General features: G+C 42.5%; 1 protein-coding gene across 2 annotated transcripts in view; it reads left to right on the plus strand.

The window, feature by feature from the left end:
* SLC44A4 (solute carrier family 44 member 4) overlaps positions 1-15,047 on the plus strand; it is a 53,157-nt gene that overhangs the window by 11,654 nt on the left and 26,456 nt on the right. For both annotated transcript variants that reach the window (XM_088128704.1, XM_088128705.1), the window contains exons 2-3: positions 11,067-11,115; positions 12,541-12,614. In XM_088128704.1, the coding sequence (XP_087984830.1) occupies positions 11,067-11,115; positions 12,541-12,614 (123 nt within the window). The remainder of the gene's footprint in view (positions 1-11,066; positions 11,116-12,540; positions 12,615-15,047) is intronic.

Below are 15,047 nucleotides of genomic sequence, written 5' to 3' on the forward strand. Positions count from 1 at the left end.
AATCAGACCTTTTGTAGAAGACTGAGGTTGCCATCTTAGGGTGTACTCTTTCTCCTCTACTTTGACACTGCCCTAAAACAGGAGTTGTCTGGGCACCATCAGTCTATGAACCAGACTGTAAAAAGATAAAAGAGCTTAAACCATCAGAACCATGTTAAAATGGACATAGATTTGACTGTCTCTGGTGCCAGCAAAAATAATATTTCCCTGCCCTGTCAGGTGGTGTTTGAGGGCCCAGGAAGAAAATCCAGATGATGCTAACACAGTTGTTTCCTTCAGACTCTGAACTACACCAAGATTTCTTTAAAGCGTGATTGCTTAGACAAGCCTAGGGTTAAGAGACATTCAGCAAAAGGAGGACACGTCCTCCTTTTTGTCCTTCAGGCCTCCGTCCAGCAGGCATAGCCTTAAAATCAAGCATTGTCCGGCTTTTTGAGAGTCTTGTTTTTTTTTCTTAAAAAAAAAATGGACTGCTTTCACAACCATAGTCATTCAAACTTTTGTGTATTGTAAATTATCTGCTTCTTTTTTTCTCTTGTCCATTGACAGACTTGACAGCCTAGATTTTTGTTGTTCAGTCGTTAAGTCGTGTCCAACTCTTCGTGACACCATGAACCATATTGCGCCAGGCCTTCCTGTCCTTCACTGCCTCCCTGAGTTTGCTCAGTTTCATGCTCTTTCCTTCAGTGATGCTATCTAACCATCTCATCCTCTGCCGTCCTCTTCTCCTTTTGCCTTCAATCTTTCCCAGCATCAGGGTCTTTTCCAAAGACTCCTCTCTTCGCATTAGGTGACCAAAGTATCTGAGCTTGAGCTTCATTATCGATCTTTCCAATTAGCAATCAGGATTGATTTCCTTTAAGATTGACTGGTTTGACCTCCTAGCAGTCCAGGGGACTCTTAAGAGTCTTCTCCAGCACCACAGTTCAAAGGCATCAATTCTTCGGCGCTCAGCCTTCTTTATGGTCCAGCTCTCACAGCCATACATTACTATTTAAAAAAAAAAAGATATTTATTTCCTGATTCCAGCAATCGGTTTCAATCGCTCTGTGTATTAACCCTGTTTTCTGGGTTCACACAATACATTGAACTGGAACCGATGATCTGGGTCTGTGCACTGAGTCCAGCTACAATGTTTAGTTGTGGAGGCAAAGCTGAGCCTTTTGTGACTTTTTAATTTAGTTCATCTTGTCTTTCTAATGCATTTACAGGATTAGCATTAGTTCGGTAACTTGTATTAGTGAGCCTCTGGATTTATTTCTCTCTCTGTCTCATCTCACTGTTTAATACGAGGTAAATCCCAATGAATTGCTGCAATTTCCTTCTATAAATTCGAAACTGACTTTCTTAGGTGTATCTCCTCCCTGGACTGGGAATGGCTTTGATTTAGGAACTGTGTGTCTTCATAAATGTAACTTCTTCAAGGATGCAGATGACAAATGTGTTTACAGCTTCCCCTTTCCCCCCCATGGGTTGAGGGTCAAAGTGTTAACATAACAACACATGGCAATTCGCATGCCATCTGTGTCTTCGGTAAACTAAGTGCCCACTAAGAGGAATGTTCTTGTTTGGGACAGGGGGAGGCACCAAATTCCTCTAGAACCACCATATGCATTCCAGATCTAGTTGTAAACTACAGTAATTTTCTGAGAAAGATCAACTGTGCTTTGGGGTTGGGGAGGGGGGTGGATGGGCTGTAACTTCAAATCAGTCTTGACTCCTGCATTTTTCTTGGCAACATTTTTAGAAGTGCCTTGACTTTGTCTTCTTCTTAAGGCCAAGAGAGAGAGACTGGCCCAAAGTCACCCAGCTGGCTTCACGTCTAAGGTGGGACTAGAACTCACGGTCTCCTGGTTTCTAGCCTGGTGCCTTCGCCATGGCACCAAACTGGCTCTCAACTATGCACATATTCATCTTTAATTCTTTGTAAACCTATATATGAACTGCATGACCAGTCTTTGCACTCTTAGCTCATGCTGGCTGGAAGCCCAGTGATTACTGGAACTTGGCTAACCTAATACTGGTTTGGACCTCTCCAATCACTTTTGCTTATTCCTTAAGTGGGGCCATCTCACAGCACCATTGGAACTGAAAAAGGTGTCAACCAAGGCTGCATATTGGCCCCACTCTTGTTCCATTTCTATATCAGTGCTACAGTGGGTCATCATGTTGAGGAGACAGCCGAAAACTTGCTGGAAGACACATCTCTGTTCTACTCTATACACACGATGCAGCAACACTTTCAAAAACACCTGTTGGCCTTAAGAGAGCACTAACACAGTTCTGCAAGGAAGACCAGCTAGAACTCAATTATCAGAAAACTAAAATCATGGTATTTGCCAAAAGGCCCAAAGGCCACTCCTGGAGCATAGATGGCCACAAGATTGATCTCCTGTTTCTAATACCTGAGAATAGTCCTTCATTCTGCCAGCAGTAGGAAATCCCACAGGGACTATGTTGCTGAAAATGGACAGAGAAGCTTATCTGCCATCCTCACACTCCTCAAGACAAGAGGTGGCCACTATATTCCTGCAGCACTCAAACTATTTGAAGCCAAGCCAATAGTACCACTTCTTTCTGGTGCCCAGTTGGGCCCCTTCTCCAATTTGGCACCATTAGAATTTGTATAATCCAAGTTTCTAAGATCGGCCCTTCAAGTCCCAAAATGTGTCTCTGATGCCACCCTGAGACGAGAGACAGGCCTCATGAAAGTGGAGGCTAGAGTGTGGGTCACCATACTCAACTGTTGGCTCAGACTCTCCTTTTTTCCCCTTGGCCTTGCCCCATTAACTATGAGGGATGATTTTCGGTCCACACGGAAACAGGCAGTGGCAACTAAAATCTCACCCTTGGGCTTCTCTCCAGGTCTTCTACTCAGCATAGGATAGGGCCAGGCCAAAGCACTCATTGAACAGCATGTAGCAGACCCAGAGGGCCAACTGGATGTAGCCAGGTCCCCATCCTGTCTTGCCAGTGAATCCAACAAGTACTCTGCCTCTAAACACAAAGTACCTGACCACCAGAAGACCTTTGCTCAGGCACAATGCCATGCCCTTCCCTCAGCTGTCCTTGAAGGCCAATAGAGGAAGATCCCTTACTTGGAGAGACAAGGCCCCTGTGACTCTGGACGCACACAAACAACAGATCATGTGCTTCTCCAGGGCCTTACTACAGAGACATTCACGCCAGCCTTATCTCACCATTACTGCATAAATATCCAGGGTGCGCAGGACAATTCTACACCTCCCTGCTGCTTTCAGATACCAACCCTGCTACAACATATAACGTTGCCAGGTTCTGCGCAATAGCAATTAAAATTCGTCAGATGATGATCTGTGCCATAAACTAGTCTTAATGAGCATCTAGTTCGTCATACTAGAGTGCTCTGTAATTGGATAGCTATAGTCTGCCATATACTAACCTTTATGCTCCCCCACACCCATCTAATGCTCCTTCCCCTCCTTTTAGATTCCTTTTAGATATATGCTTTCTGTTTTATATCTTTTAGCTTTTTATAATTATTGTTGGTCACCCAGTCAGCCAGATGTTTTGACTGGATGTTGTTTGATGGTGTTAAGGGTATTTTTTGTTACTGTTGTTGGTTGCACAGCCAGTCAGATGTTTCTACTGGATCTGGCATTTTTATCCACCTATCGAGTCCTTCCCAAGGACCTGGGATAGGCAGATGTGATTGTTTGATGGTGTTAAAGGTATTGTCACAGGAGGAGGAGGAGGAGGATTTAGACTCTGATATGTTTTCTATGCTTTTTAGTTGACTGTACCCCACCCTCCTTATGCTGGTCTTTGACCTTAATAAAGATTTGATTGATTCATTGATTCCTTAAGCGAGTTTTGCCAATCGTAGTTCAGTGGGTTATGGGAACACAAGCCAGTGTGGCCTGGTTTACATACAAATCTAAGGCATAACAGGTGGCTTTGCTTCATGTCAAATCACAAACAATCATACAATATTTTTAATACAGTGAATGAATATTTTTATTACGGTCACTGACCAGAATTGCAAATCTTTTTAATGAGACTTCTATATAGACAGAATATTCTTGGGCTGTGCAGGGGTTCCAGGTCAGTCTCCGAACAATGTTTCACGGCTGGCAGGCCCACAATTGTCACGTGCCTCCCAATCCTTAAAGCAGTCACCAACCAAATAACAGTGCAGTTGCATTAAGATCTTACAGACAGTTCATGAGCGCTTTTCCTGTCCTTTGCACAGCTGAACAAGCACAAACCACTCTCCCATCTGATCTTTTCGCCCTCTTGCCCAGCACAATGAGATCCTGGAAACAGGCTGTCAGTCTGACCAAGGCAGGGTTCAGATTTTGACAAACGGCCCACGTAAATCATCTCTAATCCTTAACCCGTCCCCGCTCTGTTTACATCTACTTCCTGGAACTACCTGCGTCATCAGAAGGATTATATGCGGGAAAATCCTGTCACTGGCTTTCTTGGTGTGCTCTTGATGGCACCCCTGCTGAGTGTGTAAGTGTAGCAGGACAATCATGCCAAGTTTGGTTTGGTGAGGAAAAGCCAGCCTTCTTGGCTGCCTGGATGTAGAATGTTTCTCAACCTCAGCAACTTGAAGATGAGTGGACTGGCTGGGGGGTTCTGGGAGTTGAAGTCCACCCATCTTCAAGTTGCTGAGGTTGAAAAACACTGATCTAGAAGAAAACCACTTGCATTTTTAGTTGGTACCAATCGAAGTGAAATCACATAGCTCAGGGTTGAACTGTGGAGTCCTTGGGGTTCTCTGAGCTTGGTTGTTTTCTTGCAAACGTTTCATTACCCAGCTAGCCAGGTAATGAAACGTTTGCAAGAAAACAATCAAGCTCAGAGAACTCCAAGGACTCCACATTTTTAGTTGGACCCGTTCACTAGAGACTTCATCCATATCACGCGACTGTGCCATTCCCTGTCCAACTTTCTTCATACCAAAAAGCCGGCTTCCAATCACAGGTCAAAGCTGGCTTGCATCTTCTGGGCTAATTCACATTATGCCACTCTCGCTGCTTTCTGCTCGGGCTGTTACATGCTAAGCAATGCTCTAATAATTGTTTACTGAACAAACCACAATTAGCTTGGTTCAGGGATGCTTAACCAAAACCCAACCCACAGAGGGCTTAGCAAATTATGTGTGATTGCAGCTAATGTGAATGAATGAACTCGCTGCCCCCCCCTTAGAATCATAGAGTTGGGTGAGGTTTAAGAGGTCATATTCAACCCTGTGCACACTGCAGGATTCACTACACCATCCCCAATAGCCTCTGTTTGAAAACTTCCACCAAAGGGGAAGAAACTACTCCATGCGGTAACCTATTCCGTTGATTTACAGCTCTCACTGTCAAGAAGCTCTTCCTAATATCTAATCTGTATCTACATCCTTAACATTTCATCCTATTTGTTCTAGTCTTACCCTCTGGAGCAAGTGAGAATAAGTCCAAACCCTCTGCAACGTGACGGCCCTTAAGGTATTTGAAGACAGCTATCATGTCTCCACTCAACCTTCTTTTCTGCTAAACATACCTACAAAGCTAAACACACCCACAGTAGGTCTTTGAACCATTCCTTGTAGGACTTGGTTTCCAGTCTTTTCACTATCTTGGTAGTCCTTCTCTGGACTTCCTCCAGTTTATCAACGCCCTTTTTAAACTAGGGTGTGTAGAACTGACTCCCATTCAATGTGGTTCCTCTGTGCATAGGCATGACATGTATGTATTGACTGGCCATCCTTTCTAGTTAACATTAACCAGAATTCCAAACCAACAAACATGGTTTCATGTTTTGGCAGTATCGATTGAATGTTCTGCATTTGCCCTCATGCTTAAACACAGGGAAACTGTTGAGTTTGATGAAGGAGATGTGTAACATGGGGCAAGGAGATAGAACATGCACCTGCATTTACTGGCTGTAATGGGATTATCAAGTTGTCACAACATACAATGAATCAGTCAAGGAGGAGACTTTTAATTCAGAGCTCTGACATTTAAAAGAATTCTTCACAGACCATGATTCTTAGATCTTTTGTGACATGTACTAGAATCCTGACAGGAAGTACTATATCACCTCTGTCTCTCTGTCTCTGTGTGTGTGTGTGTGTGTGTGTGTGTGTGTATGGAGTGTCATTCCTGAGAGCTAAGGATTTTGGAGAGTCAGATGCAGATGACTCTTCAGATCTGATTTGTTGGCTTTGATTGCATTTCAATGGTCCAAGAAAGGTGACTTTAACTAGCAATTTTCTAACTATATCCTGAGGACTCGCCCTTTGTGAGACTAGGTCAAGAGGTAGAGTTAGACCAGGTTCATTTTTTAGTTTCTGTGTGAGAAAAAAAAAGATGATTCTTTTGCTACTGGAAATCCAATAGCGTAGGTGATCTCTTGGGTCTCTGACGTGGGACAGAAATCAGCTTCTGTTTCTTGGGTTCTACAGTGCTTCGGATTGGATCTCCCAAAGGGGATATGGCATGCACATATAACACTTGTCTTTCATAGTGACAATTCCTAACCACAATGATGCCAAAATGATGACTACTTCATGGGGTGCCTCAAGGTTGCACTCTCCCTCCGCTTTTGTTTAACATCTACATGAAGCCACTGGGTGAGATCATCTCTCAGCACAGGGTTAGGTGTTATCAGTTTCCTGAAGATCCTCAGTTGTACATCTGTGTCCCGGCCAATCACGAGATGTTGTCTTAGTTCTTTCCCAATGTCTGGAGGTTGTAGGGATCTGGATGGGGAAGAACAAGCTTTAACTTAACCCCAGCAAGACCAAGTAGCTATGAGGTTTTGGGTCCCCCAGAATTTGATTTGGATTATTTTCCACCTTTAGCTCTGGGTGAATTTGCACACCCCAATTCAAAGTTGGAGTGCAATTTGGCAATGATCTTATACTTACGACTTCTGCTTGAGAAGCAGATGGCAGAAGCCTTTGCGTAACTCCATCTTGTGCGCTGATTGCTCCCATTTCTGATTTAGGGGGCCCTGCTCATGATCGCTCATGCCTTAGTTGCCACCCAGTTGGATTTCTGCAATGCACTCTACTGTCAGGCAAAGTGGAGGTGTGAGTGCATTCCACACCAAAAATGCACACCAGCGTTAGAGAGATGTAACGAATGCAAGGTCTTTGTCTTGTTCTCCAAATAAATCCAGCCAGAAGTTATAAACAATATCTGTTTGTTTATTGAGGAAAATAAAACTACATAAAATACAAGTCGCTTCTTCTCATTTATGTGGCATCCAAGACTTTAAAAAAAACTTATCCAATACACAAGGTCAACTCCAAAGTCTTTAGCCAAAAAACTCTCAGAGAAGAGGTACACTACTTAGTTATTAGTTACAACTACATAACCTATAAAATGATTACATGATGACTAAAACCTACTAGCCCTGAAGCATACAATCACCCACAATTTATTGAAACTATGCACCTCCCCTTAGGTAACTAGCATGAAGACGCCAATAGGTGGCAGTAAATAGCAGTATACGTGCTGTAGCCATAACATTTTGTTTGAAGATAAGCGATTTGCTCTTCTTCCCATGAGAACATCCTAACATCTACATGGGATTGCCCCTGAAGACCATCCAAAAGCTGCACCTGGTCCAGAATGCAGTAGCCTGAGTAATAATGGGTGGATCTTGATACACCCATGTACCACCACTACTACTCAAGTTGCACTGGCTTCCAGGAGGCTTCTGGGTGCAATTCAAGGTGCTGGTTATCACCTATGAAGCCCTACATGGAATAAAGCTGGGTTCTTTGTGGGACCACCTATTACTTCTGCCTATTCTACAAGGTTGCACAAGTTAAGCATGCTCCAGATCCCTTATTTAACGCAGCGTCATCTATCAGGATGTACGATACATGCCTTCTCTATTGTTGCACCTGTCCCCCTACTCTGAGGTTCAGGTGGCCCCATCCTACTGGCCTTTCATAGAGTGAGGAGGACGTGGTTTTCTCCTTCTCAGTGGATTACGTTGTTAGATGAACCTGTTGAGTGTTTCCTATATTCAGCCTCACCTACATGTTGATTGTGTTTGTACGGTATTTGTGGCTCTGTACGGTATTTATCTTTTCCCTTAATTGATTTTGACTGACATACACTGTCCAGAGTCACAAACTGTGAGTGAGGTGGTTTTATAAATTCCTTGATTCCTTAATTAAAATGACAAAAAAGGGACACCGCAGTGTTGTGACACAAACTGTGCCGCTTTGTACTTGTCATGACAGAAGTACCAAGGGCCTGTGTTTGTGTCACAACATGGCAAGGCATATTTCATCTCTTGTCCCTTCTTTATTCTTGGGGCTTTGATAACACAATCATGGCCACCATCTTGCCTTTTTCACACCCCACCCCACCCTTAGCATGGACACTCCTGCAGGAATGTTAAAATGGTGGTGCAACTGCCTTGTCTTGCCTAAACAAAAGGTTGGCTCTTCCTATGTTGATTAACTCAGGGTGGGCAACCTTTGGATGGATAGAGACTGTCTGACATTTTGGGGGAGTTTGGAGGGGATCACAGAGACTAGGTTAATGATGCACTGGGAGGTGCAGCCAGTTTTCATGCAGCCGTGGCCACCTTCTCTATGTTTCTGGTCCTGCTTGCTTGTTATTTATTATTTAATATTTATTTTATTTTATTAATTTATTAATTAATTTATATTACTAATTCATCTCTTTTATTATTGTGTTAATAATACTATCCATTATTATTAATCCATTAATTATCATAATAATTGTTGTTGTTGTTGTTGTTGTTATGGATAATCCTCAATTAAATTCATAGTTTAAGACTGATAGAAGCTTAATAATTCAAGTCCTAACCAAGGACCTAAGAATTATTAAGGTAATATAGGCAATTCCTAGCAAGGTCGGGGGTGAGGGGGGTTGTAAAATTAGGGTGTTCAGCTCTGATAAATTCAAAATTTCCAAATGTTGAGGGTGTCCTTTAGGTATTGCTCCAAGGAGTCCAATTATGATTGGTATAACAGCAGATTTCTTTTTCCATAAGCGTTCAACTTCGATCTGCAAGTCCCAGTATTTCGTAATTTTTTCCAGTTGTCTTTCTTCAATTATTATTATTTGTTCTTATTCATAATTAATCAATGATTGTTAATTATTCTTGGTTTTTATTTTGGTTTATAGTCTGTTTTTTGGCGTTAGTTGGATTTTTTGGTATTTTTGTGCATTTTTAAAAACTTGTAATAAATAAGGTTAAATAAACTTTTAACAAAAAGAATAATAATAACAATAATAATAATTTATTGAACTTGTATGCCATTCAACTCTCAATGATTCTGGGTGGCTTACAACAATCAAAGAAAGTACAATAAAATCAATAAACATAAATTAAGATAAAATAATGCCTCTTTTGTCCCCAGTGAGTGGATTCGTTCCAGGTGGACAACATGACTAGCATACCTTGACAAAGATCTGACATGTTGTTTTTGTCATAGAGGGAATGAAAAAAGGATACTATTTCACAGATAAAGTGTCCCTTTTATGATATTTGCATACTTTGGCAATGATCTTTCCTAACCTCTGGCATATCTCCGGATTGTTTTCAAAGATCTTTGGTTATTTCCTGGTTAATTTTTTACATCACTCTTTCTCTGCTTATCTCTTATGTCAAGGAGTTGGACCTAATCATTTCATTATTAGATTTGTGATTGAATCTGGAAGTGAAGGTGACAAACAGACCGAGATACCACACTTTTACTGTATCAAGTAGGAACAGAAGATATCACATTGTTCCCCAAACTGGTGCCCTCTAGACGTGCTGGGAAGTCATGGTGACTAAGGACTTAGCAATTGCATTCCCAACACATCTGTAAAAATGCCAGTTGGGGAAAGCTTTCTCTACATGGGAACACAACAATATTTTGGGGTTCTCCCCTCTGGAAAGATTCTTACACTTCATTGGCTTAAGAAATGAGCAGACGAAATCTCTCAGCCAGTACCAAACGTCAAAAAACAGGCAACGTGGAGAATTTATTAGTGCCATGAAATTCTAGGCTGCGATGTGCGTGACTGGGACTTAGAGAAATACTACTGTTTTTTATTGTAGATTTAATAGCTGTCGTTTTGGAAAGGGAGCTCCTAGCTAACCCAGCTTGGGCACAGAAGCTCTGCTGAGTTGAGCCTGGGATTCATGGCTTTGGGAGAAGGAGGGTCCCCAGGGTATGGTCAAAAAAATCAAGATGGTGTCCACAATGGTGCCCTTGAAGGTCTGCCTGTTTTTTATGTGCGTCATGTGTCCAACGTACATGAAAAAATGGCAGAGCTTCGACCACATTGTCATAGCCACCAACTAGACTCTTTTGAGGAACCTCAGCAGACACCTGTGTTTGGGAGATCCTTTCTTTGAATGACCAGATGTAGCACCTCTGGATGTCATAGCCAAACTGAGGTGGGGGCATCTATGCATGTTCCAAGATATTCTCCCTAGCTGACCTTACATAGGTCCTACAATCAGCCATTGAAAGTAGAACCTCTTGGCCCTGGTTCGTAGAGTACCAAGCAACCAACTTTGCTCATGTAGTAGATTTCTCCTTTGAGAATGTAGGTGGCCCTTTTCCTACATTTAACCAAGAGTGATTCTGCTGGAACCTCACGTCTGAAAGGTGGGGAGGCAGGTGTCTATTTGAGAGGTGGGACCCTTGGTCATTCTGTTGCTGGACTGCAAACTCCAGCATGGCAAATAGGGAGGAAGGCTTGGAGTTGTAGTCCCGCAACATCTGGAAGAGCCACAGGATGCTCCTGTTTGATTTGAAAAACTGGCAAACCTCCCTGAGCTAAAATACCCACGCTGGGAAGGAAAAACAGCCGAGGTCTGGAAGTGGCCAAAAGTGGAAAGAGGCAGACAATTCGATGCTACAACCCTCTCCGCCGTTGTGAGTTGTGCCATGTGTGTATTTAAACTAAACTCTAGTAATAATGTCTAAATGTGCACCCAGCCATACAGATCAGCATATGCAGAGTTAATGCAACCTCCTTTTCTTTTTGTAATACTTTTAGACCGAATGTGCTCTCACTCCTCCTTTTTCTTCTCCCCAGGAGAGAAATGTCAGTACGATCCCTCTTTTCGGGGTCCTATCCAGAAGAGGTAAGAACACCTTGTGCTACGAAGGGATGACTGGAGCGCCAACTGGTAGATTGATGCTGGTGGAGCTAAAGATGAGGGAAGAACTAGGCTGCTCAAGAGGGAAGAAGGGAGGCCTATGAATAAGACATCTGTGTGCAAGTGGGGCACAAGAAAAATATTAGGGGAGGGGGAATAGTTGCAGGAGGGGATGTGCAGATCTATATTTTGTTTGGGAGGCGGAGTTTTATTTCTGGGTATCAGAAATTAGATCTGCTATCTGATACACATTTTGGGGACTGAGAATATTTGAGATTCTGAAAAAAAAACTTTCTTTCAAGTAAGCCTATTGGCTTTCAACGGCGTTCACTTCCACATTGGCCTGCTACAGAATGCGTGGTTCATGTTTGTAATCTTAAAGGGGGTGAAGAGCTACTAAATGTGTTTATACTTGTTGTGAGGAAGGTTGGAAGTCAGTTCTTTATATATTTCTTTTCTTTTTCTGTCTTGTCTTGTCTTGTCTTGTCTTGTCTTGCCTTTCTTTTTCTTTTTCTTTTTCTTTTTCTTTTTCTTTTTCTTTTTCTTTTTCTTTTTCTTTTTCTTTTTTTCTGCACTTTCTACTCCCTCTTTCTCTTCTCTTTCTTTAAGTTTAGTTTGTATTCATTTTTACTATTGAAATCAAAATCCTTAATAAAAATTATATGCCAAGAAAAAAGCATATTTAGTGCTTTAACTTCCGGTTGACGATGCATTGACATTTCCCACTGGAGTCGAGTTTATGGTCAGTCTTCCCTGATTTGGCACCCTCCAAACGGGTTGGACTTCGAGTCCCATAATCCCCTAGCCGGCAGGGCTGGTGCTGGCACTGTTCCACCAGCACTGAACCTCTACTCTGAATTGCAGGGCATGACCAGGCTGGCTAGGATGCTATGCAAGTTGAAATTAAAGAGGACTGGAGGGCACCACGTTGGGGAAGGCTGCTTTAGGAAGTTGTTGAGGAGGAGTAGGTGACTTGGTCCCTCCCAACCAGAGCCTGTGGAAGAGCCCAGCATCCAGTGATGCCTAGCAATTATGCTCTGGGTCCAGGTTTGCGTGAACTGCCTGGCGTAGATGGAAGAAATGCACTCTGTCCATAGTATTTAAGGACATTTCTTTTTTCAGACTTTTTCCAGTTCAATGGCTTGATAAAATGTAACTTCCTCAGCAAGGCGTGTGAGTGACCACGTGCACACATGCCTGTATGTACATACCGGGTTAGTGCTTGGATGGGAGACCCCAGGAAATCCCATGTGTGTTAGCTAGCTTGAGAAATTATAAGAAGCTTCATGGGTGTGTGCACGAAGTCACCAGAATTGGAGCTTGATGGCTGAGTCTTTACCATTTATGTCAACACACATGTACGTATAAGTTAGCCTGTTGATGACTGATCCCCCCCTTCCTCTTTTCCAGGAGCTGTACAGATATTATTTGCTGCGTTATCTTTGGGGTCTTCATCGCTGGTTACATTGTAGTGGGACTTCTGGGTGAGTAGCTCTCTTAATGTAGAGAAGAGGACAGAGGAAACTAAATCCAGAGGTATCGTTCCGCTGCAGAGAAACCAGTTTAGTAGACTGCATATGAGAAACGAAGGTGCACACGTAGTTTTATCTCCATAGGTCATTGAGGTCTTCACTGTTCAACACTAATAGAAATTAAAATCTGGAAACGCTGTGGTGAAGGCATTAGACTGGGAGTGTTCTAGTCCCTCTCTCAACCATGGAAATTCCCTGGAGGATTTGGGGCTGACCTTCTCTCTCCCGGCCCAAGATTCAGAGTGGGGTTGTGGGGAAGGGTTGGACCAGGAGCAGGGACAGCTGTCTTCCGGTCCTCCTTAGGCACAGAAGCTATCTGGGTGATTTTGGACCAGTCTCTTTCAGCCTTAGACTGGATGACGTGCCACCAAGCTGATAGATTGATAATGTGCCACCAAGACTCTTAGTGACCACATAGATAGATTTTCTCCATGATGATCTGCCCTCAGTCTGGCCCTTCAGGTCTTTCAACGGTGCTCCCAACACCGCGACAGCTGAGTCCATCCCCTTTGCTGCTGGTTGTCTCTCTACTCTGTTTATTGTGCTAAATAATACTATCACAAGTTATATTATTATTAATCATTATTAGAATTGTTAATAACTAATAATTATATCATTATAATTATTATATAATAAATTATACTGGTCGTCTCTGTGCTCTGTTCATTATACTAGAGTGAGTCTCACATATATTATTTATGTATTTACGGCCACACGGCATGTCACTCTTGTTGGGTGCAAATGTGGTTTTCAGCCCAGCCCTTTAACCCAATGAAAGACTGGACTCGAGAAACTCAGTTACTCATTTATGAAGGCACCTTAGTAATTGAGGACGCCTTCTCAAGAAGAGAGCCCCGAAAAGAGAAAGCATAAATCTTTTATACCTTTTCAACAACAGCATCAGAATCAGAGGTTACATGATGGGTCACATAGTTGAGCATGCGTTCTTAACAGCTAACATCCCATAATCAAAACACCTTTTCAAACCATATGTGTCTGTGTCCATGACAACTGCTGATTTCTGTATCTGGATGCTTAGTGGTTTTAGAACATCTTTATTTTATGCTTTATCTGAATGTACCTCTACATCTCTGTCCTGTTCTTCTGCTAACTAACTTCACACCTGATCAATATCTTCCTCTTCCAACTCTTTTGCAAACTTAACCACAGAGCTTGTTGGCATGTTCTTGTTGAGGGGTGCAAGTTCAATAGTTTATGACCCCAGTCGGACTCTAACTCTATCAATGAACTCCAATTTTGCTGCCATCACTCTGCTCTAAGCATAACTCTGCTTGTGTATATAATATATGAGAGGACGATATAAATATAATATTAAATCATACGCATCTTTATATGTGCATGTGTAAGAGTAGGGGTGCATTTAACTACTTTTGTGTGTGTGTGTGTTTGATGATTGATTGATTGATTGATTATGGGCCATCAAGTCCTTTTCAACTCCTAGCAACCACATAGATAGATTTTCTTCATAATGATCTGTTCTTAATCTGGTCTTTCAGTTCTTCCACTGGTGCCCCCATTGCCACTGTAACTGAGTCCGCCCACCTTGCTGCTGGTCTCCTCTCCTTCTCTTTCCTTCCACCTTTCCCAGCATCAGAGTCTTCTCCAGAGAGCTGGGTCTTCTCATCATATGTCTGAAGCAGGATAATTTGAGCCTGGTCCTTTGTGGCTTGAGTGAGAGTTCTGGAGTGGTTGGTTAGATGATCTATGTGTTTATTTTCTTGGCTGTCCGCAGTATTCTCAGGAGTCTTCTCCAACAGCAGAGTTGAAAAGTGTCAATACTCTTCCTATTCTGCTACTTCAAAGAAGACCCAGCTCTCTGAAAAAGGTCTGTGGTTGCTAGGAGTTGAAAATGACTTGATGGCACGTAATCAATCAATCAATCCCCCAACAATCAAACTCACACAAAAAGGAGAAAGTAGATAGATAAATGCACACCCCTATTCTTACACATGCACATATATAGGTTGCACATGATTTAATATTATATTTATATAGTCCTCTAGCAGAGCCGTGCTTACAGCAGAGCGACATGCCGTGTGGCCGTAAATAAAAAATGTGTGTGAGACTCGCCTTATTTAGTATAATAGAGTATATATACATGGAGAGAGAGAGAGAGACAGAGTACGTGCACAAGGGCTTTCTGCAATTGTCAAGGAATAGAAACTGACAACATCTTCTGTTCCTGTCTCTGAAGATCTAGGAGAACATGCGGTCTTGGCTGTGGAATAAAAGAGTATTAATTGAACCTAGAACGTTGGGAAGAAGATGGCCAAAGATTGCTGGTGGCAAAGCCAGGGGCGGCATGGAAATGTTCAAGGGTCAGCCTTGGACCATCCCAGGCTCCAAGGGTTGTATCTGATTTCC

Source organism: Python bivittatus, unplaced genomic scaffold (assembly GCF_059951505.1).
Source record: "Python bivittatus isolate LINGU-HERP-01145 unplaced genomic scaffold, Pbiv_v1 ctg000800_np1212, whole genome shotgun sequence".
Lineage (NCBI taxonomy): Eukaryota > Metazoa > Chordata > Lepidosauria > Squamata > Pythonidae > Python > Python bivittatus.